The sequence below is a fragment of the Nilaparvata lugens genome, chromosome 5 (genome assembly GCF_014356525.2).
Source record: "Nilaparvata lugens isolate BPH chromosome 5, ASM1435652v1, whole genome shotgun sequence".
In the NCBI taxonomy this organism is placed as follows: domain Eukaryota; kingdom Metazoa; phylum Arthropoda; class Insecta; order Hemiptera; family Delphacidae; genus Nilaparvata; species Nilaparvata lugens.
Window position 1 is genome coordinate 44004876 of NC_052508.1, and position 27203 is coordinate 44032078.

At 32.8% G+C, this 27203-nt stretch overlaps 1 protein-coding gene across 5 annotated transcripts; it reads right to left on the reverse strand.

Moving 5' to 3' along the window:
* LOC111045105 (glycogen-binding subunit 76A) lies at positions 1-24807 on the reverse strand. 5 transcript variants are annotated; one of them, XM_039428404.1, is made up of 3 exons: positions 24627-24790; positions 4241-4322; positions 1-3112 (listed from the first exon to the last, which is right to left on the reverse strand). In XM_039428404.1, exon 3 carries the CDS (start codon positions 3090-3092, stop codon positions 1236-1238), a length of 1857 nt encoding a protein of 618 aa, XP_039284338.1. In that variant the 5' UTR covers positions 3093-3112; positions 4241-4322; positions 24627-24790; the 3' UTR covers positions 1-1235. The 5 variants fall into 5 exon arrangements, with proteins under 5 accessions (XP_039284338.1, XP_039284340.1, XP_022186120.1 ...); XM_039428406.1 differs by lacking the exon at positions 4241-4322 and adding an exon at positions 5145-5236; XM_022330428.2 differs by lacking the exon at positions 4241-4322 and having other exon boundaries at positions 24538-24807.
* Between the last annotated feature and the right edge of the window lie 2396 nt (positions 24808-27203).

The window sequence follows — 27203 nt, forward strand, 5'->3', positions numbered from 1 at the left end:
TAAGAAATATAATATCAATTTATTCAAAAAATATACTGTATTACATTACTTGGAATAAAAATCCACATACCAATCCCTTAATTAATTTTCTGCAGGTACTAGGTTGTTGGTAACAAAATTAATAAAACTCACCCCAAAATATAGAACTATATAGAAAAAGAGAACTATGCTGCAAATTTAATTTAGTACTTGCTTTTTATCTTCTAAAAAGTCTAATAGGATAACTTCTGTCGAACTTCTATTAGGCCTACCGGTAGTTGCTCATTATTACTATTTACATCATAGTAAATTTCATAAAGTGTTACAAAAACATATTTAATAGAAGCCATGAAACTTCAGTACCTACATTTAATGTATACGGTACAACAAAATATTTTTGATTGAAAGCTGGTAAGCCAATATAGGTCAATTTGAAAAAATATTTTTATTTCCAATAATTCATGTTTCTAGATAATAAACTCTCTTGCAATTAATCAGACAAGTTGCAAAAATTAAAAAAATCTATATCTACTGAGACTAGATTATAAAATGAGTATTATTATGATTTCAAATATGAAAATCCATACCCATAGCAGGTGGAAAGTAGACCTATGAACAGTCTTCCTTGGTTGACAGTTCATATAATTCCATACCATATATGTAAATTTAATACACATTATCTATCATTTATGAATATATACATATTATTTCATATGTCCCTTCATTGTTATTTTTTTTCTCATAAAGGTGCTATATTGTCAATTTGAAATTTACAATAATTATAATTATTTGCATCAGTATTTTATAAAATAGATCTATTCAGTAATATCAAACTACGGTACCCGATAGCCCATATCTGATTCTAGTATTTTTATTTTCTGTGGTATTGGCTTGAAATAGTATAACTTTTGCATGAAAAAGATAAACATTACAACGATTGTATGGGCTGATTATAGGTGAGTTTATATTGTTGAAAATCTGAAGTCTAAAATGTAGGTACCTACCGGTACCGTACTCTAATATTTTCAAAATTCTATACAGTTTCACAATCTACAACAGAAGGTAGATAATATTCTAGATTGTAGGCCTACTATTTTGAAAATATCTCAACTGAAAAACTAGAATAATATCATATTATAAATAGGCTTAGATATGAGAGCTCATATTTTGAAAAAACCCACAGTAAAAACTTTTTAATACCGGATTTATGTTTATGTTCATCCAATGGATCTAAAAAGACATTCAGTTTGATTTTTTCAGTAAAACGATGCCCACGTTTCTATAGGACTGGGAGGAACATACAGTGATAGATTTTGCTTTGAATGTGCTCCTGTTATACACTGGAAAACATAATTTGCGCCTTTATTGTTGTCCCAGTGCTGACACCCCCTTGCTTGAAATCTTACCGCAAACTCCATTTTTTGACCAACATTGAGCATGTGTGCATACAATACAAATGAAAATTTATCAGATAATCCATCACAAGAATTTGGAACGTATCTCGCCTGTAGATCAGCAAAACTTTTCCAAGCATCAATCGAGTAGCGAATATAAACACTTTTGTGAAAATCGATGTTTTTGACACGCACAACCCCGGCTATTGTGCTCAGAGCAGCGTCCGAAACCATTGCATTCTCCAGACACACAAAATAGTCCCTCACCCTGTCCAAGAAATCAGTGCGACATGATGGCTGCTCAAACAGGGGCACAATTGTCTTGTGCAGACTGCTTGCAGTTGGCAAGCCTATGTCGAAGAAGGAGCGAACTGGTGGAGATGACGAAAGCTCCACTCCTTTCAGGTCTTCAAACGCCGATTTTGGCACCTTGGGAACTTCATCCATGAAAGTCCTAACATCAGCCAAGTCTAAACCTAAAACATCTGCAAATCTGACGATTTTCTTCTTTCCTGGTGTGCCAGGAGGTGTCTTCCCTGTTTTCAAAGAAGAACTCCTCCTGAACCTCAATCTCCTCACCTCTATACTTTCTTCCTCCTCTTCATCAACATCCTTTCTTTTTGATCCTTCTTGATCTTTTCCAGACTTTTGGATTGACTTCAACTCAGGAATAACTTCAGAAGTTCTACACCCATTAAAAACAGTGTCCACAAGTCGTGCCAAGGCTTCTTCAGTGTAAAAAGGTTTACTTTTCTCATCAGTAGTCATAGCATCATTCACTAGAACGTTATTATTATTTTTTTTTGCACTGTCCTCCTCAACAACCAGTCTCTCGTTACTTTGAGATCCATTTGTTGAAGTTTCTATGACGGAGGATGTTAATTTAACGTTGATGCTCTCTATATAACTAATTGATTCATCTTCATAATTTGATCCGCTTAGTTGATTCGAGTCTTCACCCGGTTTTCTTTCTAAATCCCTGAATGGTTCAGAATGCCCATTCTTTGCACAGCACAAATTTAATTCACAATTTCCATTAAAAGTTGATTTTCGACTAACAGAATAACCATTATTCATGTAATTATCTATTGTGAATTTTTCAATGCTCGATACTTTGTTCAGATGAAGGTGGTTTGACATTTCTCTCCTCAGACTTTCATCAGTCAAGTCTGTGGAGTCGTTCGTTGAGATGTGATCTTGTAAGCTGGCGTTTTCAATTTGACTAGAATGGTTACAGTTGATTATTGATGATGATGATGCTAATAGTGTGGAGGGGGTTGGAGGTCCTTTTCCATGAGTAACAGTTTTACCGTTAGTGATTGGGCAATCATTTTGATTGGATTTGAGGTTGTTGTCATGACAGTACCCACATTCTTGTATCTCCCGACTTGAAGCAGTTTGTAGATCATCGTAAAAAGTGAATATGGTTTCATTCAAGTTCGAGGGTCCGGAGGTTTCATGTTGGTTGGAGTTGATGTAACTGGAGAAATCTGATTCAAGCGCTTCCTCGGCAGGACTGCTAGGACAGCTCTCAAGGTCATAGTAGACATCGTTTTCAGAGGAAGAGCTCAGGCGGTCACCATTCCAACTTGTGTCCTCGGCTGTGTCGCCAGTGCTGTCATTGCTCAATGACCGAAGTCTGCTCTGCAGCTGCCTCGCAAAGGTTTCAGTTTGACTCTTTGCAATGAATTGGTCGAGACTGCCAAGATTCGTACTCATCTGTAAGGTGTGTTGTCAATCTGCAAAAAAGACTTTATTAGAAATCATCTTCAGTGCATCTTCATTATCCACAATAGTGATGGTGAAATCTGTTGTAATATTTTTTGCACATTCTCATTGATTTACAATAATATAGGCTACATAAGAGAAAACTCCTATAATTTTTTGTGGCTACACCTACAAAGGTTAAGAAATAAAATTTTTCATATCTTTTCAAACAGGCTAGGCTTAGTAGAGTATTTTTAAAATATTCTTCATGACTAGCTGGCCCGGCGAACTTCGTATAACGCCGAATAGTTAATGCATCTCATGACAAACTTTAGCTGGATTACTAATAAGTAATCTTAACTTATGCCAACAAAATTATTTTTTTAGTAACATTTTTTATATCAATACATATAATAAATATATTTCTACATTGTACTCTGCTATCATGTCATGTACTGTATTCTATTGTAGGCCTATTTTGATTTTTGAAATAAATGGAATTGAATTACTTTTACACATTTACAAGTAGACAGACAATAGACAGTCAGGCAGACATTAACGGAAGCGAGTTAATATTACAGAACTTATAAATTAATGTTGTGTATTATTTAGCTGAAATCATGAGTCAACGCATAAAGTCTGTCAGTCTGACAGCCTGTGTGATAGCTCCCAAATAGCATCAGCTATTTGAAATGAATGGAAAAGATACTGAAATAGCATTCGATCGATTCCAGCTGTCTAAATGATAAATCAGAACAATATTTTTTTTGTTATGCACTTTCAATGTAGATTTTATATCCTGAAAAAGGATGAAGGGATGAGTCGATTTTGTTGTCCAACGAACTTGACCTGTAACAAGTTTCGAAGAATACGTGTTCAAAATTTGAAGCTGACGATCGATCTAAAGTTTCTGTCGAACGTACAAACAGACGGAAAACGACTTTCGCCTTCAGTAAGTCAAAAGTGAGAACTTGCTAACGCTCGTTTAATAATTATAGAAGAAACATAGATTTTTTATTATAAGTTATTTATTCTTATTCTATCGTATTAAATTATATAATATAAGAGTTTTGTTCGAGTAATGAATAAATTTAATAGTTGCACAAAAACGTGAGTTTGCAATGTCTCGAATATGAAAATATTGTAACACATTGACATACTTTTTTATATGTTTTACACGACATGCAGTCAAAAAAAGTGTGTTAATACATTGCAGCTCTGAAAGGATCGAGAAATCACCATCTGTAACACATCATCACAGTATTCATGAATATGAATCTTCCTTATAAAAATTCATATCTCAATAGTATATCATTACATATTGGATCTGACTCCCTTATAGATTTTTTGTTTATTGAATAGCCAATAGATAGATACTTCATGAAGCGCTAAAAATCAATAAATTTCTATTGATTGATCATTGTAGGCTATACAGCTGCAGCAATTATTCAAATGACATTTTCCAAGCCCCAAATGAAGTTTGATTTGAAGTTTAATAACAATGTCGGACACACACTTACAAAAAATGAACGAGGAAAAGAAACTAAAAAAAATCATAATTCAATAGATATTAGATAAGATTGAAAGTTGAAACAAGATTGATAAAAATTGAAAAATTATTTTTTCTCTTCGAATTAAAATATAAAATAACTGCTTTTTGCAAGATATTTAAACAGATCTCTCTTCTATCTTATTGAAAATATTGAAAAGGTTCATTTTTATGTGTCTTGTGTCAATATTATAAAAATGAGAATGCATGACATTAATAAAATAAAATGAATTGAATGAGTTCTAAAAGAGTCATCTCATCAATCTAATGTAACGATTTTTTCTATCACTAGGAAAGCATGCCCATGCAACTATTTACGGTACTTGAAAATATCATAAGGGATATATTCATGATTAGCAATTAAATGTTCTAATTGTTTACGTGTCTTGTTTGACAGCTATCTATCATTAAGGCTTTTTGACATTTAAACATGTTTTATTGTTCTTTTTTACAAAAATTATCTTAGTTTTACTAGTAGCTCTATCAGCATTTTTCCTCAAAGATAGCCTTCTCACCTCAAATTTTATATTTCTATATGACAAGTAGGTTCACTGCTGCTTCATTAATTCTGCCATTGAAAGAAGTATCAAATAATGATAATGCCAAACTGGAAATTGGAAATTCAATTGCAGTACAGTCATTTTGATGTCACGCCTAATATTGCATGAATTTTGTAAGAGATCCTATATCCTATAATATAATAAATGGAAGAGTTATTGTCATTTACACATACGGGATAGGAAATTCACGAATGACGCATCATCACCAAACTACTGCACTGATTAACGTGCAATTTTGCATACAGATTCTCAATTTACCGACGGTGGTTATAGGCCTACTTTAAATTCTTCAAGATTTCAGTGGGTCAAGTCGAGTTTCTAATTAGACCATTGCGGAGCATGGGTTACCCGCTGGTTAATAATACATTCTATTATGGCGTTATTTTTCAAAATATTGTATTCAATAGTGAAAAAGTTGTATTACTATACACACAGTCCAAATTATATTCCTCATTTATATCTCCATATTGATAGAATATATTCATTATTATTCTATATTAATAAAGTGTACAACACTATCAGTTTGTAATACAGCAATCAGAAAAATGTATTTATTCTCAACTTGAAAACCACAACTGTGACTTGATATTTTATGTTCCAGCATAGATCGAAAATGTCTTGTGGTTTTGTAGAACAAATTGTAGGCCCATGTGTAATTGTAAATACCGTAAAGATTGTACGGTATGAAATTATGTACAAAAGTTTGTTAAAGAGTAATTTAATGTATTTCTGTTTTATATTTTCTACAAAAAAATACATTCATATTAGTGATTTCTATCATTATCTATATGATAAGAGAGAGTAGGGTTGTGTTTGTTCGCATCAAAACATGCCAACTTGTGGATTGATACCAGAAAAACGGAAATGATTTAGATCTTCAAATTTTGTACATAGATTCTAAAAATATCAATCTCGTGCACCTCAAAGCCCAAATTTCAATTTTCCTTCTAGATTTTTCAGATACAAATTTGGAGTGAAACGAATTTTGTGGGTATTTTGTTTGGAATAATTGGGGAAACGGAAGGCTGCCTGATTCAAATTGAGGAGGCTCTAATATATAGGTACCAAAGTTGATGTATTGAGAAAAATCAATATGATACTGTGAGGTTTTCAAGTAAGCTTATTATGTCTTCTTCAGTTATCTATAATAAATTAATGGAAAGAATTGGATTATACACATACGGGATAGGAATACACGAATGACGCATCATCACGTCTGAACTACTGGTTAACTTGAAAATTTGCATATAGATTCTTAATTCACCGAGGATGGTTAGAGACCTATTTTAGATTATTCAAGATTTCAGTAGGTCAAGTTTTTAATTAGAGCCTTACGGAGCACGGGTTGCCTGCTAGTTACAAATAATATATAGTGCTGAGTGAATAAGTAACGCACTCTCATCATGCCCATTTAATCGTTGAACGTTATATAATATTATGTTGATACACAAAATCGGTAAGTTCTGGTGTAAGTTAGAAATAGAATTTTGAACCGTGTCCAAAACAGAGAGGAATTTAGGATTCCTTTGTCGATTCGTTTAAATGACTTTGATTGAAAAATGTTGGTACCGGTACCGTATATACTTTTTTTTGCTTTGATGCATTTTTGTAATGAGTGTTTAATTCTCGAATCAGAGAACTCGATTAGAACATCAGTCAAGTGGACTTAATGATCTTCCATTATATTTATTCTCAAACAGATGCAATACTTTATACTAGGAACAGAATTCATTATTATCTTTTATGTGGAATATCATAACTGCTGATATTGGGTCAGTAGGTCTACAGTAAAATTATACTACCTATTTCCTAATACATTCTTCAAAGATAATAATATTATTATTGACTCCATTTCTCTAAAACTCATATGATAATTTTGAAAAAATCATCAAATTTTCAGCAAACGTGATAAAGGACTATAAAGAGCTCAAAAACATTTTGCCAAACAATCCCTTTTCTTAGAATTTCAAACTCTTCACCGAATCAATATGCTTTCTTCAGCTCGTTAATCTCAGTCATTTTTGTAATCTTCCCAAGTGTACCTAAGTATATAATAAGCAGATAATAATCCTCTCCTCAAATTTGGACTGAGTTTTCTTTTTTAATAATCAATCAAGCTCATATTTGTTTTGAACATCCATGTTTCCATTTTGGTACCATACATTTATACTGGTCTTTTCTACTCTACGAAAAACACCACATGCGTTTAATATCCACATTATTTTATCTTATTGCATTATTAACTTGGCATACCGAAAGCCAAAGACCTTAAAGAGATATAGACCCACTATGCCTTCCCAATGATAGCTCTTACTTGAAATTGAAGGCCGCCATTGGGGTATTTTAGCACGATATATATATATATATATATATATATATATTATATATATATATATAATATTAGTAATACTATAGATCACAAAGGCATTGGTGGCATTGGTATGTAATAATCTTATTGGTTGCCCCCTCAATGGCGGATTTCAATTCCAAGTACGACACTAGCGCTGCATGTGAGTCTATGCATCTTTAAGGTCTTTGCCGAAAGCTAGAAGTTTACAAAAACCTAATATTCCTATTATTTCTCAGTTTATCATGTGATAATGTACTTTTATTTTCTACTTAAATTTTCAGCTGATTTTTCAAAATTACTTTTTAAATTTTAATAAGTAATATTCTATATTAGGATACTTCCACAATAATTGGAAGTCTGATTGAGAAATTCTACATTATTTGCACAGATAATGATTTATTATACCTATTCATATATATTTCTGTACATTATTTATAAAAATTATTATCTTCATTAAATGCAAAAGGAATTATTATGGTAAAATCAAATTTGGAACACAGGCAACGTCATTCTCGAAATGTTAGGAACTCTTGAAAAATATATAACTTTTGAAATGGAAATTTATTTGGAGTTGAGAGTAGCTAAGAATAAATATCGATAGGATATTTGACCAAAATAGAAAGAGAAATTAAGGAGAGATCAGTTCAAAAGGTCAACAAAAAATATTCACCAGTCTTTCACGTGATGCTGCGACAATACTCCCACTCTTCTCTTTTGCTATTATCACTCTCTCTCCCCTCTCTTTCTTCTATTTATTCTCTTCCTCCTATCTTCCTCGCACTAGTTGAGTATTTTATACTATTCAATTTTCTTCTTTTTTCACAATAAATTAATACAGAGTCAATGACACTAGCTCAAAACAATAATTAATTATATTATTTTTGCTGGGTTTTTAATTTCAATCCATCCTACCCAAATGGTTTTCAAATTTCATCAATAAACAGTATAAATTGATAAAATCTTCTATAAATATAGAAATTGATTATTCTATTATATTTAATGTAGCTATGGGTAATTTAATCCACTCAGATTTAATAACTGTAATTGATATATTGAATACATAAGCCGACTTATTTTATTATTTTGTGATTTTATTCTGTGGAATTATTTATTTTGTGATTCTAATTTATGTGTTTATTATATGTATGATGAGATTAATATAATACCATGAAATTTGAAGTTATATATTATTATGGATATTATTTTTGGAAAATAAATATGTTTCCTTACATTGGATTAAAACTTAATCGAATGATTACCGTTTCTCTTTGTGATATAAAGGTACCTGCTCTTTATATTGTACAAAAACTACTATGGTATAAAAAAGATCTATAAGAGACGATTTCTTATTGAAAAATAAATAGTTGAACGATTAATTAATTAATTAAACGATCATTGACTTATCCGTTTTTTTTAATTGAATCCTATTTGACGAGACAACCATTATTATTTGAAAATATCATAAGTATGCAGCAGTATACATCATAAGAACCCAAAAATAACATCGTTTTACAAGTTGTTATATACGGTAGTTTTTTTGAATAGTAGAATAAATTGTTCAGGAGTGATAAAAGCAAAATTAGGAAATCTGATTCAACTGATCCCTATTATAATATAATACAATAATAGGGTGATAATGCATTACAGTTAATAGTACACTAGTAGTTATGTGAACAGTAGACCTTACGCAGTATTCTCATCCACAAGTACCTGATTAAAACTATAGACCTTATGGAAATGCAGCAATAGACTGGCTTCTCCACACATCTGTGTCAGGCCCGGCCCCAGGGCTGCCCTGCTCTGATTAATTCTCATGAAATTTAATCCTGATTGAAATTAAACATGCTTTTTTGCTACTGGGCCTGATATTTCCATGTTTCAAAATCAGCTAAAAACTAAATAAAAAAAAACATAATATTCAATCAGCTGCTTCTATTCCCTTTCATGATGTTATTATGACACAAGACAAACCTATTGATATTGATAGATCACAAGTGAATTCTAAAGTTGTCAATTTAGATAGAAATTAAATTGAGTTGCATGTTAGTTTACATCCAAATTTTCATCCCTAAGCTTTTGGTTTCAAGCTAAGATCAAAGAAAGAAATCATATAATGGTAGTCAATAATCAAAGCGATTGAATAAACTCTATTCAGATCTATGCAAATTCACATTAAAATGATCCCACTTTAATATTTATGATTGTAGAGTTTAGGCCATGTGGAATCAGCCACAATAAATGTTATACTAACCATTATGAATAGACACTTATGTATGAATGGACTTCCATGGAAGAAAGAATCAGTGGATTGGCTGCTTTTACACATTTGGATGAGTGAAACGATAAACTGTCTTTGAGACAACACCGACTGCAGCTGTACGAGAAAATGCCCTCTTATATTGGAACTAAGTTGTTTAACGACTTACCTACCGAGCTGCAGTCCTTGTCTGATATGCAAATTTTCAAGAGTAAAGTGTATAAATTCCTGGTTTCACAAGCCTACTACAGTGTGAAGGATTTTAGTGATAGAGGGTAGCATAGTTTGTAGGTAGGCCTACTCTAGTCTTCCATATGTGTGCTTTTTATTGTGTACTTATTATTTTTACTTATTAAGACCTGACGTTACTCATCTGTATATTATAAAGTGTACTGTACTGTGTTGAATAAAAATATTATTATTATTATTATTATTGAAAGTAAGCGACAGGCTATGCCAAAAATTCCAGAATAAGCAAGAGATCCATGGATACCAGAGTCATCAAATTCCGAATCAACCTAATTTGGAATTTAATGTTCAATTGCCAGAGCAAAAATAACATTATCACTACTAATTTGATAACTGTCAACGGGAAATATTAATTGCCAATGAATAAAGTCGAGGGCGACTCTTAAGCCCCGCCCATATTCTAAAAAATTCGCTGCAATTAGACTACTCTTCTACAGAGCACTTCCAACACATCAATTAATTATTTGAATGATTTGACTCAATAATTTTCATGCAAAGTTGTGGACTAATCTCAAAAACGATTATAACAATTTTGGTAGGATTTAGATTATAAATGTTTCACAAAAATAATTTTATACACTTTTTCTATGTATTTTAACACGACATGCAGTCGATTATTAAGTAAATGTTAAAAACTTTTACTTACTGACTGGAGTACTTTCAATTGCCTGGCAATCATTTTCAACAGTGTAGACCGGAAATGTTTTGATGGTTAGGAAGATTTGTGGTGTTTATTATGTGATCAAAAAGTTTGTTGGATTTGAAATTCAGCTGTTCATTTAGTATGTTGTTATTGTCTAGGATGGTGGCTTTATAAATTTCAAACTGTTCTGTTGTATTTAATTCATGTCCATTTCTTTTTACTTTCAATATTGTAAGGTTGGTATCTATGTTTGTGTAGGTGTGCCCGGTTTCATTTAAATGTGTTGCAAAAGCTGATTCTGTTTTGGTTTTAAGTGCGTTGATATGTTCTTTAAATCTAAGTTTGAATGATCGTCCACTTCTGCCAATATAGAATTTTTCACAATCACTACATTTTATCTTATATACCCCAGGGAGGTTGTGTTTGTCGGTGTTGTCGGTGGTTTTGGGGGTGAGGGTGGCCATCAGCTTATTTTTGGTTTTGAAAGCCACCTTGTAGCCTGCTTTTTTAAAAATTCTGGTAATTTTATTAGATTGACTATTGATATATGTTAGTGCTATGAAGTGTTTTCTCTCATTTGTTGGATTGGTTTCTTGCTTATATGATTTTGCTTTTGTTTTTTTGTTTAGTTTATCTATTATGTTTGGGTCATATCCATTACTCTGTGCTAGGTATTTTATTGTGTTGAGCTCATTTTTGTAGTTTTCTGGTGATAAGGGTATTTTGTTGAGTCTATAGAGCATGGATCTGAATGCTGCATGTTTGTGCTGTGTTGGGTGGTTGGAGGAGTTGTGGATTAGTGTGTCTGTTGTGGTTGGTTTCCTGTAAATGTTAAAGCTGAGTTTTTGGTCTGGATTTTTGTGATTGATAGGTCGAGGAAGTTTATAGAGTTGTTTTGTTCATATTCAGAAGTGAATTGTATTTTGTTGTTGAACTTGTTGATGTGTTTACGGAGAACTTCACATTGTCTCTGGTTTCCCTTAAAGAGAATTAAGACATCATCTACGTATCTATACCAGAAAACTATCTTCTTTGATATTTCACTATTGAGGATGTGTTTGTTTTCAAAGTTTTGAATGTATATTTCTGCAAGTAAGTATATTTACTTAATAATCGACTGCATGTCGTGTTAAAATACATAGAAAAAGTGTGTTTATACAAAGCAGCTCGGAATGGATCAAGAAATCATCACCTTTAATAATTTTATCTTTCAATTCCCGTAGCGAAGCACGGGTGCCCTGCTAGTTATTAATAATTATAACAAGGAGGGAGCCCCCTAATTTGAGAATTTTAACCAACCATTTCTTCACATCGAGTGATAACTCATTCTTCTTAGGACTCCAAGGTTATTAACAAAATGTTCATTTATCCGTCCTTATAGCTGTTAGGCTATTAGATCAAAAGGAGCTTTACAAACATATATATGGAAATCAAAATCTGTGTAATCACTTGTCAGCTGATTATTTATGATAAATAATAATTCTACAGTCTGATTTTTACTTCAATATTGGCGTATGAAGGAGGCTCCTTTTTCCTTTTATATTATCCTTGAAAAGCGAAATTTCCAAAAACCTTGTACATACGTCGCCGCGCAATTAAAAAAGGAACATACCTGTCAAATTTCATGAAAATCTATTACCGCGTTTCGCCGTAAATGCGCAACATATAAACATTCAAACATTAAAACATTAAGAGAAATGAAAAACCGTCGACTTGAATCTTAGACCTCACTTCGCTCGATCAATAATTATTATGTACTTGTTCAATATCAAGACTGAAGATGATTAAATAAAGTTTGAGTTAAGAAAATAGGGCTCTATTCAAAAATAGATTATTTTATCTATGATAATTTTCTCCGTGATTTGCAATTTAATAGGTAACCTAAATTATTATTTACAAGCTCATTCATCATTTGTCATTAATAGATTTATATGGTGTATAGGTATCGACACTGGAACTATGTTGTAAAGTGGAGCGAAAATATACTAAACGGAGGCCTCACAATTCAATATCTTCTAGTAGTTTTATGCTAATATCTAATAATAATCCTAACTGTAAATCCAGTACAGCGTAATAATTACAAAATTGAAAAGGAGGAGAGACAGTAAAATCAACATCAAAAAGCTGATAAGGAATGTTTGTTAACCAAAATAAACACCTCTGTTTAAATTAAGATTTTTCTTATAGAAACTTACATATTTTACAGGTGCTTTTGAAGGTGTTTCAGATGTTCTCTATTGATACGGCCGTTAACTTATAATTTCTCCAAACTACACTCCATGTGTGAATGAATATTTTAAAAATAGCTATTTGCTATCTCACTCATGCCACTGACACTTCTTATACACTGTCTCTGTTGCTGGTGAAGATATTGTACTAACCGTTCTTGAATTTACTGTTGTCACAACTAATCTTTATTGGCATTCTCACTCACTCTATCTCTCGCGCTCTGTCTTTGGTGTCAAACTGGCCAAGCCTCTTTCTAACTTCAATATCTTCCTCTCTTCACAGCTCTCCCAAATTATTTCATCTCTATCTGCCTTTATTATTTGTAAAAATATATCTCCCTCTCTAACCTTTTGCTTATAATCTACCTGCTTCTTATATTTCTCTTCTGTATCCTGCTCCGGTTCTAATGTAGCTGGCCAACACTGATCACTGTCTCATTTTCTAGATTGAATGTGACCAGATTGAGTGCAAGTTCAATTGGAGGGTCGGCCACTGACTACTGGGAACGGTGGGGAGGGGGGAGTTGGAGAAGTTGGGCAGTTGGGAAACGTAGCTATAAACAAACAAATTGATGTTGCAACCTATTCTAGTTGATCTATTTTGAACTACGTCTATCATGGGAAATAATATTGGAGTCTACTGAGTAGAAAATTCTTCCAACTCTCAACTACTACTACGGACAACAAGCATAGATCCATATAAATCCGTTCTTATAAAATCATTCCATTATATTCATTTAGCCTATATAATATTGAGCAGATTATTCAGTAAATCAAAGACGTTCTCTGAAGATTTTTGCAACATAGTATACGCTTATATGGGTTATAGATTTCGCGTGCTGGATAGTGAATAGTAAATAAACGGATGAGCTCTTTATATTTAGTTTCACGCTATAGTCGTTTTACAAGTCCCTTTATTGTCTTAAATTATTCCAATTTATTTTCAAAACATTTCGTTCAAAACGTCAAAACAGACTATTTTTTTTCTAATAATATCATCAAAATCAACTAGATTACTACCCTCTAGATTGTTATTTCTTGTTTCTGAAGAAGGGACACGTGTTTAACTGGAAAATGCTTGCCAACTCTAATAATTATTTCAAAATCTAAAGCATGGTTTAACTTAGACTTCTCCATATCTCAACATTTAGAAATCACATCATTCAAGAACTCCATTGTAAAGCTCAATAGAATATAGAACGTAGTTCCATATACAGAGCAAAGAGAACCGCGATCTATTGAAAAAAAAACTATTGAAAAATGCTAATTAAATTCAATTTAACAGAGATAGAAATTTATTATATCAGTTTGAGGAAGTGGATTCCTCTTCAATCCTTCATGTTTAAAATATCGTGATCTATATATATCCATTTTGGTGTACCATATTCGCATATTCATTTTTTTAAAATGCATTAGAATTTCGGCTTATTTTTGCAATGCATGTTCGATAATGAATTAAAATATATGGTTGCGATAATAATTACAATGGTATCAGAGTCTGTGTAATAATTATGTGACAATTATCGTTTGGAAATTGAGTAAATGGCCTGTGACCGCTCTAAAGAATCACGTGACTAATACAAGCGACACGCGTGCTCTCTACATGAAAATATAACTTTTGTTGACATCACTAATCGACAGATCAAAATTCGCCTCAACTTTTATTTATTGTTGGCTTTATAGGCTAGAGAAAATGATGCCAAGTGTTTTTTCTTTCACCCCTCGAGAATCTATTTTCTCTCTCAGACCTCTCTTCCACTTCTCTCTTTAGAATGTACTAGGGTACACACAAACATACTAGGGCTTCGAACAAATCATTTTTAAAAATGATGTTTTATCATAAACTGTTACTGTACGGATTATGCGATTATCATAACGAAACATCATAAACTCAATGAATTTAAGAAAATATATCCATGAACTACGAATGTACGATAATGCAGATTGTAGTGTTGTAGCCATAACATAAATTTTCATTTGTACCAAATAATTAAGAACATTTCCTATGAAAATCTACTATATCACGTTGAAAGGACATTCTCTTGAGAGCCAGACATTTTTTAAAATCCCTTGATACTTTTATATCTTCAAGCCTAGCTTTAAAGTTCTACACATAACTCTTCAACGTTTTTCACAAATTAATAATAATATAGGTAAACCCACTCAATCATGATAGTCTCATTATTATTGGTAGCTTGAATGGGAAATTTCCAATCAATTACCTAGCATCTTTATCTACTGATAAGTTGATCAAACACAATGCATTATTCGCCATTATTAAACATCTCCAGCACTTATGTTACTCCTCCGATGTGATATGAATGAAAAAGTGAAACTGGTGAGCGATCTTGCACCTTTGCCAACATTGATTTGAAACGATTTGAAAGGTTCATCTTGAAAGTATTTTTGGCTCAACTGCACTCTAAAATTATTTGAATGTTATGTCTAAAGCAGCCTTACGCCACGATAACTGCTACTTTACTCAGGGTCAAAATCTTACTTCATATTACCTATCGAGTTATTTATTATTTATATACCGTACTGTTACTATAATAAGAGTCACTCATCGTTTGAAATTTCGAGAAAACCTGAGACACCATCAATTTTCTAAATTTATTGAACACAAATATATCATATTCATATCTTTATAATATTATCTTTCAAAAAATAAATAAGTGGAAAATTGAATTCTTTAATTACTTGGGCAGTATGAGATTGCTGAATAATCTCTAAAATAATCGCGGAAATTCTATTAAATTCTGATACCGTATACGTTTTACAAGTTTATAAACTACTCAAAATAGAATAAAAAAATTGTCGTTCCTCTCCTATTTACATAGCCTAGAACCAATAGCTGACATCGTAGTGCGTGGCGTATGATATTATCAGAGATATTCAACGACAAATATTATAATTATTAATATTGAATGCTCCCCTCCCAAAAAGTCAATATTAAGAAGTTTCAAAGTTTTAGCTATCTTAAAAAATTGAATTTAACGAGAAATATTCGATGGAAGATTGGACAAAAGCCAACTCTAATTCTTTTATCAACGTTAATAAATAACTAAAAACTTGATAAAATACGTAGCTACTGGAAATATGATTTGTAATTCTTGTCGTACGTATATGATCTACAATAAAAAATAGTTGAAAAAGAATGATGATCAAGTACCAAAATAGATTTGAACCAACTTTTCCCCTGTCTCACTAATAGGAAATCTTAAATTTTCATTCAATAAGAAGGTTGTTGTAATTCAAAAAATGATCGTCCATGCAAGACTTATATATATAGGAGGACGTCCTGGAAGAGGCTATACACTACACGGTAACTGATTATTTTAGCATAAGTTTTGTCTTGAAATTCTTTAGATACTAAATTCTAATACAACAGTTCTTTCATAATTTTCATTACACTATTTTGTATAATGATTGAAAACAATGGTGGTGAAGAGTCTATTGAACTCTGCTGTCATGACATACCAAGCAACTACATAAACAATCTGGTATGGCGCACTCACACAACTTTCCTTGCCGTTATGAAAATTTATCACCTGACGCAAGTGTTCCCGCGCATCTCAAGTCTACTATTTAAAGATCCAAGCCAGCTGGTGACAGGACAATAAGGCTGCAGACACACAAAGTTTGCTATCTCTTCATAGTGAATGATCTAATAGAATCAACATTTTCTCGATTTTCGAGCTTATTTTCAATTTTTGGTGAAAATTATACTGAACATTAATTGAAGAGATTTTCATGCTCAATCTTTTTCTCTTGGAATTTTTTGTTTAAATTGTATCTAAAGCCTGATAATTGGGAATCTAAAATCAAACTTTGCATAGATGGGGCGGAGCTCCTGAAATTTTTACAGATATGGGACTTGTGGCAGTTGATAGAGCTTATCAATGACTATTTCAAGTATAAATTTGATCAAAATCGTTGGAGCCGTTTTCTAGAAAATCGCGAAAAACCCTGTTTTTGACAACATTTTCGCCTTTTTATCCGCCATCTTGAATTGCATCAGATCGAAATCGTTTGTGTCGGATCCTTATATTGTAAGGACCTTAAGTTCCAAATTTCAAGTTATTCCGTTAATTGGGAGATGAGATATCGTGTACACAGACGCACATACACTCATACACACACACACACACACACACACATACTGGAACAAGGCCACAAACGGGGAGGTGAGAAATGAACATACAATGCGGGGAGGCTGGTTTACACACATTTACACACATGTCAGAGAATCAATTTTTGATTCAGATGGTATATTCAGATGTTCTAAATACAATAGTAACATTTTTTTCTGTTAACTTGGAAAAAAAATTACACATCAAACCTACAAAATGGGGAGAAATGTGTGTACACTTTCACTGCACAGACCGGGAGAAATGTGTGTACACTTTCACTGCACAAACCGGGGAGAAATGGTGTGTTAAGTTTAACTTACAAAGCGAGGAGAAACGCAGCTCTTAACACGAGTTTTGGATGCAACACTTATTTCGCTAGGCTAAGATTTAAATTTGCAGGGCCGCCTATAGCGTCTTATTCAAATGAGAGTGAATTTTTTTTCACAAGTCATAAATTCAATTGGATGATTCGGAATAATATCAAATAAGAGCGTTTTATTAATTGATTATGAAGCTCTAAATAATTGAATTGAATTGAATAAAATTGCTGGAATGATCTTCCTAGACTTCATTCACTTTATTGAGGACTTGGAGAGTCTCCTTCAAATCGACCATAGTTTCCTTCCATATGCAAGATATGGAAGGACAATCTAGAAATATGAAATACAGAGTGGCGCAAAAAGATGGGAACTTTTTGATGTGATGTTGACAGGATTAAGATGGTCAGAGAAACGCGATTAGCATGGCAAGTTTGTACAGTAACATTGGAGTTTCACTATCCATGTAACAGTAGACCGTTTGAGAACGTGTACTGTTATTGAATCAATATAATATTATTTCTATAGACTAATTTTTGGAGTTCAAGTTTTTGAAAAAGCATAGTTTACACAGCTTTTCCTGTTAAAACTGTCAAATTCTCAAGTTTACTGTCATAACAGTTCTATGGGCGTACAGAAAATTTTATTGTTTTTAATTCAGTTACTACCTATAGTAATTTCTATGTTTTATATTGATCTTATAATTTATTATTTATAATTGTAATTGTGTTTGATGTTGTTAAACAAATTGTATTTTTGTAACGACATTAGGACAGCGAATCTCTGGCTTCCTCTCTATTGTTATTATTCGGTAATCCATTCCATTTGGGTTGAGCCCAATTATTCATATACAGTCAGCAGTTTTGCGTCTTTGTCACTGTGATATTTCGTTTTAGGATGTATATAAATTGTCTCGCCTTTTCAATAGGAACTAAACATTAAAACTCCAAACATTAAGGAAAATCAAAATTCAAAATGACATTGGCTAAATGTTACAGGAACGTCAGCTCACATATCAATATCAACAATATAAAACACATAATCAAATCAAATAAATCTTTATTCACATGATACACAAATGAAACAATTAAAAAAAAACCATTATCTTTATCTATATATATAAAAGCGAAATGGCACTCACTCACTCACTCACTCACTCGCAGAACTAAAAATCTACCGGACCAAAAACGTTCAATTTGGCCATTTATGTTCAGTTGGCCCTTAGAGACGCACTAAGAACGGATTTAGAAAAATTTCCAAAGATACGCCCAAAATCTGCATTTTTTTCTTTTGCTTTTTCTCAGATTTATCGAGAACAAATGAACAGAAATTGTTCAAATTTAGTACAGAAGCTCAGTTAGGGTGTAATAATGTGTTAGGATGAATTTGCAATAACGTCTAAGATACGCCCAAAATTAGGGTTTTTCCAGCATTTTTTGCTTTTTCTCAGATTTATCGAGAACAAATAAACAGAAATTGTTCAAATTTAGTACAGAAGCTAAGCTAGGGTGTAATAATGTTGTGTTAGAAGGAATTTGAAATAACTCCAAAGATACGCCCAAAATTAGTTTTTTTTGCGTTTTCTCAGTTCTTTAATCAATAGACAGAGAATGTTGAAATTTGGTACATATAGGATTAGCTAGGGTCTAAAAATTTTGTGATGAGGTGACTTTGATATTTCATCAAAGATTATTTCATCAACGATTTCTGCGTTTTCTCAGTACTTTGACTTTCTGATGGAATGAAGCATGCTCAAATGAAAAATGCAGTCGGGGCTCCTGGCTAGACGGATATGGCAAGCGAAGCGAGCCTGACGGCTAGTAATAAATAAAATAAAAATTCCTCAATAACTAGCTTCCAATACTACAATTATGAAATTATTACAATAATAAACCATAAGAGACGACTCATTTGAATATTATCCATTCATATTAATCCATACAAAATGCTTCTCAAGAAGTGGAATCCTCTAAAGAGTAGCTAAGAATTCAGTCATCTCATCAGAATAGCCATCAGTGATTTCCTGAACTAAATCAACACAAGAACGTCTCTTATGGTTTATCATTGTGATAATTTCATAATTGTACTATTGAAAAATAATTATTGTGAAATTTTATTTTTATTTATTATAATTGTTTTTTTAAATGTTCCATTTGTGTATCATGTGAATAAAGATTTATTTGATTTGATTATGATTGTATTATTATATTGTTGATATTTATCTCATCTGCAGTTGCTGTAATACCTAGTAGGAAATTCCAATCATTTCCTTGAGAACTCAGGTACAGCTTGAGTTCGTCCTTGTCGAAGTTGGTAGACTGCGACGTCCTTTCTCTTTCTTTCTCTTCACTTTCCCTATTCTAAAATCCTTCTAGCTCTCAGGTACAGCTTGAGGACTTCCTCGCCGAAGTTTCTAGACTGCGGCATCCTTTCTCTTTCTTTCTCTTAATTCTTCCTGTGTTAAAATCCTTCCTGATCTCAGTTCCAGATTCGAGATCGTCCTAGTCGCGGGTTTTCAGACCCGCGAATCCTTTCTAAAATTCTTAGAAACCTGTCTTCTTTAATAGCAAATATTATTTGCTGGCTTTACCTGTGGAAAATTCACGAATTTTCCCGTGATCTCAGTTGCAAATTAGAGATCGATCTTGTGGTAGTCCTTAGACTGACAATTACTTGGAAAAGTCTATTGAAATCTTTTCCTGAATTAGGAGTCTCTGACTCGATATTTTCCTTGTGGAAAATCCTGGAAGAATCCTTTCCTACCCTGACAACGACAGACTGTTGTCTTCCCGATATTATTCTACAGACTGTGTCTGTGAAAAATCTTTTCTATCCTCTCATAATAGTCGACACACTGACTATTAATTTAAAAGCGTTTCGGACGATTGAGAGTGATCCCCATACCCTTAAGGGCAGTCACAGATTGGCCCTTAATAACCGGCGCGCAGTCATCAGATTAGCGCGGAAATCCTGTTTAGCAGTTTCAGAATTGCTGAAAATCCTTTCGCAGCTGCAGGCTCGCGATTCAGAAATCCAACACCCGAAACCTTATCCTCTAAACTTTAATTACCACATAATTGAAATTGATATACTGTATTTAGCTAGCAGGTCCAGCTTGCTGAGAGCTAGAGCGCAATTCTCAGATTGCGGATTATTGAGCAGATATTTATTTGCTGTAGAGAATAATAATCTTATTATTGATTCTCTGTTCCCTATACCTTATACCGTATACCTCATACCCTGCACCCTATTCTCTATAGCTCTCACCTTAAACCCCATTGAAAACCTACATCCCGGGCTTGCAGGTACAGCTTGCTCGCCGTCAATTCGCAGTTGGTTCAGATTGCGTACTACCTTTATAAATAGAATTATTGGTAGGGATCTGATAGTCAGATCCGTCTCCTTGTATAGGGTTATCTTAATCTCCCTTAACACCCACCCTGTATTCCAAGGCCGAGGGCCGAATCGGCCAGCAACGGCACGGGCAAACACTCTTCCCCTGAAAGTAAAAATCTCGCGAAAGAAGCAGAGGGTAAAGAATCAGGATAGAGGGAGAAGTGTAGGTCCGGTATCTCCACCTGTCAGTACGGCTACTGACCCCGACCCATATCCGACTGTAGCTAGTCCGCGTTGTAGCAATACTTCGCAATTATTAGGAAACCTAGAGGGTGGAATAGGTCATACTAATAGCTAAAAGACGAACTTTAAACCCTTAAAAACAACCCTTAGAGTTAAAATATTGCCAAAAGATTTCTTAGTGCGCCTCTAAAGGGCCAACTGAACATACCTACCAAATTTGAACGTTTTTGGTCCGGTAGATTTTTAGTACTGCGAGTGAGTGAGTGAGTGAGTGAGTGAGTGCCATTTCGCTTTTATATATATAGATTTTTGGTGAAAATTATACTGAACATTAATTGAAGAGATTTTCATGCTCAATCTTTTTCTCTTGGAATTTTTTGTTTAAATTGTATCTAAAGCCTGATAATTGGGAATCTAAAATCAAACTTTGCATAGATGGGGCGGAGCTCCTGAAATTTTTACAGATATGGGACTTGTGGCAGTTGATAGAGCTTATCAATGACTATTTCAAGTATAAATTTGATCAAAATCGTTGGAGCCGTTTTCTAGAAAATCGCGAAAAACCCTGTTTTTGACAACATTTTCGCCTTTTTATTCGCCATCTTGAATTGCATCAGATCGAAATCGTTCGTGTCGGATCCTTATATTGTAAGGACCTTAAGTTCCAAATTTCAAGTTATTCCGTTAATTGGGAGATGAGATATCGTGTACACAGACGCACATACACTCATACACACACACACACACACACACACACACACACACACACACACACACACACACACACACACACACACACATACATACAGACCAATACCCAATAACACCTTTTTTGGACGCAGGGGACCTTGAAACGTATAGAAATTTGGAAATTGGGATACCTTAATTTTTTTCGGAAAGCAATACTTTCCTTACCTATGGTAATAGGGCAAGGAAAGTAAAAACAATAAAATTACAGGCTAGATATTGTGTTCCTTTCTTAAATGCCAGATTGCTTAACTTTTTTCACATGAGTTCAAGGCCTAGAGATGAGTTCAGATAAAACTATCTCCTATTGTAACAATTACAATACATCTTTCTATAACTTGTAATTGAATATGAATTGAATAATTTTTTTTTAATTTTTTAATTTTTTATGTATCTTATTACTTCCATAACCTATATATAGACCTACTTACAGTGACTTCTATCATGTACAACTGTTCATATACAATTTTTATAGACTTGAAAAATGTTAAAAACATTTTCTCCAAATAAAATGTAACAGTAGTATATTATATCTTTAGGGTATAAGATATTGTAAGGCTTGTATCTGTAATAATAGGGATTTTAGTGGATACAAATGGAAAAAGAGAAATAAATGAATATTTTAGTTAGTCAACTAGTAACAATAATTTGTTGCATAAGCCCATCTATTGTTTATATTTGCACATATGCCGGAAAGTGAACTTCAGCAATGATCGATAGAAGTCAAAATACTACAATCCAGGATTTCGTATTCACCTGAAAGGTGGAGAGACAGCAAGTGTTTCAGTTTGACAGCTTTCATACCATTATTCTAAAGAGCGCTAGAATTTCTAATATGATATTGTCCTCTTAGGTTTAATTTGAATGAATTTATTGTAATAAAAATTACTTTGGTTGGCTCTATTTGAAAACATGAATATCGAACTAGAAAAATATAGTATTAAAATTGGAGATTATTTACTTCTATATATTTAGATATACTTGAATAGCTTCGCTGCGAGTAAATGTGATTAGATTATTCTTCATTACAAATTAATTGTTCTGTAGTGAAATTGATCAATGAGGTGGGTAGTCCTTTTTTTCAAGGGAAATATTTTCTAGTAAAGATCATTCTCTTGAATACTAAGCAAACAAAATAAAAAAATTGGAGTAGAATAATATACAGTTATAATATAACTCATAATATAATATACCGGTATGGTATCACAACTACAACGTACTCAAAACATATATACATAATATATATATATATATAATATATATATATATATATATAATATATATATATATAAAATAGCACTAACAGTTGTAGTCCAGTCAATATAGGCATAAAAAAGGGGGTGTGCTTGTAATTTATATTGTAGTTCTGATTTTTTAATATGTTATTTGGGTACATAAGAGAAGTCCAGAACCAATTTCTTCATGCAAAATTTCCTTGTGCTATATACAGAGTTGCCCATAAACCTCGTATTTTCGGCTCATTTTCCAGTTTTTAGCTATTTCTGCCAAATCTCGTAATCTGACAGAAAAATTTGCTCTCGCCTTTTTTTAGATTATAAAATTCTTAATAAAATGAGATCATTCGGAACTCTCCATCTCCAATGAGTACTGAGTTATGATTTTTCAAAAATGAGAAATTTGAAGAAGAAAATCAATTTTGATGAATTTTAGTTTTTGATCAACAATATCTTCCGATTTTTACCATTTAGAAGTATATTTCAAAATCCCTCTAGGCGTATTTATGTGCTCTACAATCTGAGATCAGGTAGAGCGTTCTATCTCATATAGATTCCCAGGTACACCTGACAACAATGCTCCTTGTATTGTGAAAAACACCTAATTTTCAGCTTCAGCCATCATCACCAACTACATTGTCCTCACATTGATATTTCGCACAAAGACATAAGTTCATGAGATTATGTTCTATGAGAAGCAACCGTTAGATGCACTTCATTTCAGTATTTCCTAGTGGAGAGGCGCGCTTAAGGACACCCCAAGGATCAAAATTTCAAACACTTATAACTTTTGATACAATGCTCAGATTTCATCGTACTACACTTTATTCTTCTCGGCTCGTCAAGGCGGTCCAAAATCATGCATCATAGGTCAAATTCGGTTGAAGAATGGAAAATTTATTGTTGAGTGTACTATTTCAATATACAAAAAATGGCCAATTTCTATATTCAAAGCTATGTATCTCGGTAACCCCTCATTATAAAAACCATTACTTGATCTTGAAATGTACAATAGAATTTTATCTTTCATCTGCTGTAAATGATACCTGATCTCAGATTGTAGAGCACATAAATACGCCTAGAGGGATTTTGAAATATACTTCTAAATGGTAACAATCGGAAGATATCGTTGATCAGAAACTAAAATTCATCAAAATTGATTTTCTTCTTCAAATTTCTCATTTTTGAAAAATCATAACTCAGTACTCATTGGAGATAGAGAGTTCCGAATGATCTCATTTTATTCAGAGTTGTATAATCTAAAAAAAGGCGAGAACAAATGTTTCTGTCCGATTTGGCAGAAATAGCTGAAAACTGGAAAATGAGCCGAAAATACGAGATATTTGGGCCACTCTGTATATAGCACAAGGAAATTTTGCATGAAGAAATTGGTTCTGGACTTCTCTTATGTACCCAAATAATATATTTAAAAATCAGAACTACAAATTGCATGCACCAATGTATATAGTGACTGGACTATTGTGTTAAGATAAAAGTCACTGTAAGTAGACCTATATAAGGCTATGAAAGTGATAAAAATATATTCATTTATGATTGTTTAGTAGGAACATTGACTGCATTTAATAATAATTGTGATTATTTAAAAATACCTTCTTAATATATAATTTTGAAATGTAATAATTTTTCAATATGTAGGTACTGCTGAATGTTGAAAGATATTCCATAGTAAAGTACTAACAATTTTTCCAGGTCAGAGCACTTCCTTCAAGTGTGTTCCTTTAAAATTTCGTTTTTGAAACTGTGATAAAAACACGCACTAGAAGATATATTATTGAACTGTACGGTACAGAAGCGTTGAAAGCAACTCCAGATTACAACACATCAACTGCGACGCGCAAGGTGAAACAAGGACGTGAACACCGCCAATTTCGTACGTCAGGTCTGCCAACAGAAAAATCTTTATTTGCCAACTTAACGCCACAGTATATTACTTTACTCTTAGCTCAGTAGCGCGGGTGACGTGTACAGATTTGGGGAGACGCCATTAAAGAGAAGTTGGATCTTCTTGACAAAGACTTATTCTTTTTTTTAGTTATCAAAATTGAGTGACTTGATTTCTCATTAATAGGCGATAGATACATTCATAGTTTATCAAGAATCTACCACTTTGGAGCCGATAACTTCCTGTAGGTTAATAGGTGTGAAATGCTATCCAACCTATTCAGGAGAAATTGGTAGCACAGCAGAATAAGAATATTTTTATTGCCGTTAAACAAACTTAATTGTAATAGGCTACGTCAAAATACAGTTCGTTTTCAAAATACTATGTATACATATAATTAAATATTCTTAATAATACAATAAATAATATAATACTACTATAATAATACCTATAACCCACAACAGCACACAACGTCCCAAGGATATCCCATACTAGTCCCTGCAGGTCCCACAAATCCCATGGAATATAGGGATATTCTCAGAATATTCTGAGGAATTACCCGTTAACACAATTTAGTGGTCGACTTTCGGGGATGTGCGAGGGAAGTTTGAAGGATATCAGCGATATCCTTTTTTTTAAATCTGAAATGCTATTATATTATCACTCATTTCTGAAGAAGTAATAATATAATGCATTTTAAAATTTCAAACTAAAATAATAATTTATTATTATTACAATTACTAAGTTTTAGTTTGACTCGCTCAAATTCTGGTAATATCCCTAAGATATGCCCAGGATATGATGTTTCCAAATGACTTAAAAAACAAAACAATAACTGTCGATTTTAAAAATTTGACAAACTCATATGTAAGCTCTTACAAAAGTCTACTTTATTCTAAAAAATAGTCATTTTATCTCAGCAAATGACTGAGATATTAAAGATGAAAATTGAAAACAGATCTCATAAAGCAAAGTGCAAGTGTTATCTTCAAATTTACCGCAGTGTGAAGTTTGTGAATTGGAAAATTAATAGAATATTTCAAATATATTCTAATCACTCTATTTGATGTCTCTAGTCATTTAAACCTATTCACCTTCCATCGATAAATCTGACGGATTAATCAGGATTTTAATAATTTACATTTTCAACGATAGAAAATGGTTTATGATCGATTGAATTCGTTTTATAAAGCCCGCTTTTCAAAGCGTACAAGATGGATGCATCCGCGCATGCGCTGCTGCACTGATGACGTATCCGATGGCGTGCACGAGGTTTCTTCTCTCTTTTGTCTTGGCGGTTGGCGACTTGGCATTTGCAAGTTTTTGGAAGTTGTGAATTATTGTGATTGAATATTTACAGTAATAAGTTTACATAAACTTATTTTTAATAAGTTGATCTCAGTTATAATAGTTGTTAATAAATTGAGTGAGTGACTTGTGTTGGCGGTTGGCGACTTGGCGTTTGCAAGTTTTTGGAGGTTGTGAATTATTGTGATTGAATATTTACAGTAAGTTCACATAAAATTATTTTTAATAAGTTGAGCTCAAGTTATGATAGTTATTAAATTGATTGAGTGACTGTGTGTTTGTAGTGAATATAAACTTAATTCAACTTTTGGTTTTTGTTATTGTATGAATGAGTTAGGCTATACTTAAATATTTTTAGGTAGACTAGCCTATATAGTCCAACGTGAATTTCTCCAACAAAACTTTAAAATTAGATTATTTGTTTCTTATAATTTTGTAAGTGTTTTCATAGAATCTTACATTTTAGTTCTATTTTTAGTATTTTTAGTTGTACTGTGGTATGAATAATAATTTCAGTCTTACATAGGCTAGGCTACAATGAAACGGCGAAAGCCAATCCAAAATCTTAGCCAGAGGCATATTAGGCGGTTGGCATGTCTTGAAAATGATTATGATTGTACAAAATCCTGCAACAACTGAAACAGCAGATAGTCAAAACACATTTAATGACCAGCATGCTAGCAATAGTTCTACTAGCATACCGCCTTTATGTTTAGATACAATATGAACCAAAGCTCTACTTCCAGTGATGAGTCAAGTTGTCAAAATCAGACCCCAATTCAGTTTTTTTCTGATGAATCTTGTAATGAGCTACTTGATTTCCATAATTTCAATAGGCCTTCTGCCAATCATGAATCACTAAAAAGTGATTTAGCTTCTTGGGCCATACAACACAGTATAACCCATTCTGCTGTCTCATACTTACTGAAATTAATGAAAAGACATGGCCATATCGATTTGCCTTCTGACAGTCGTACTCTCTTGAGAACACCCAGGAGAACACACTTGAGAGAAGTTAAGCCAGGATTTTATTGGCATGCTGGCCTGGAGAACAGTCTAGTTAGC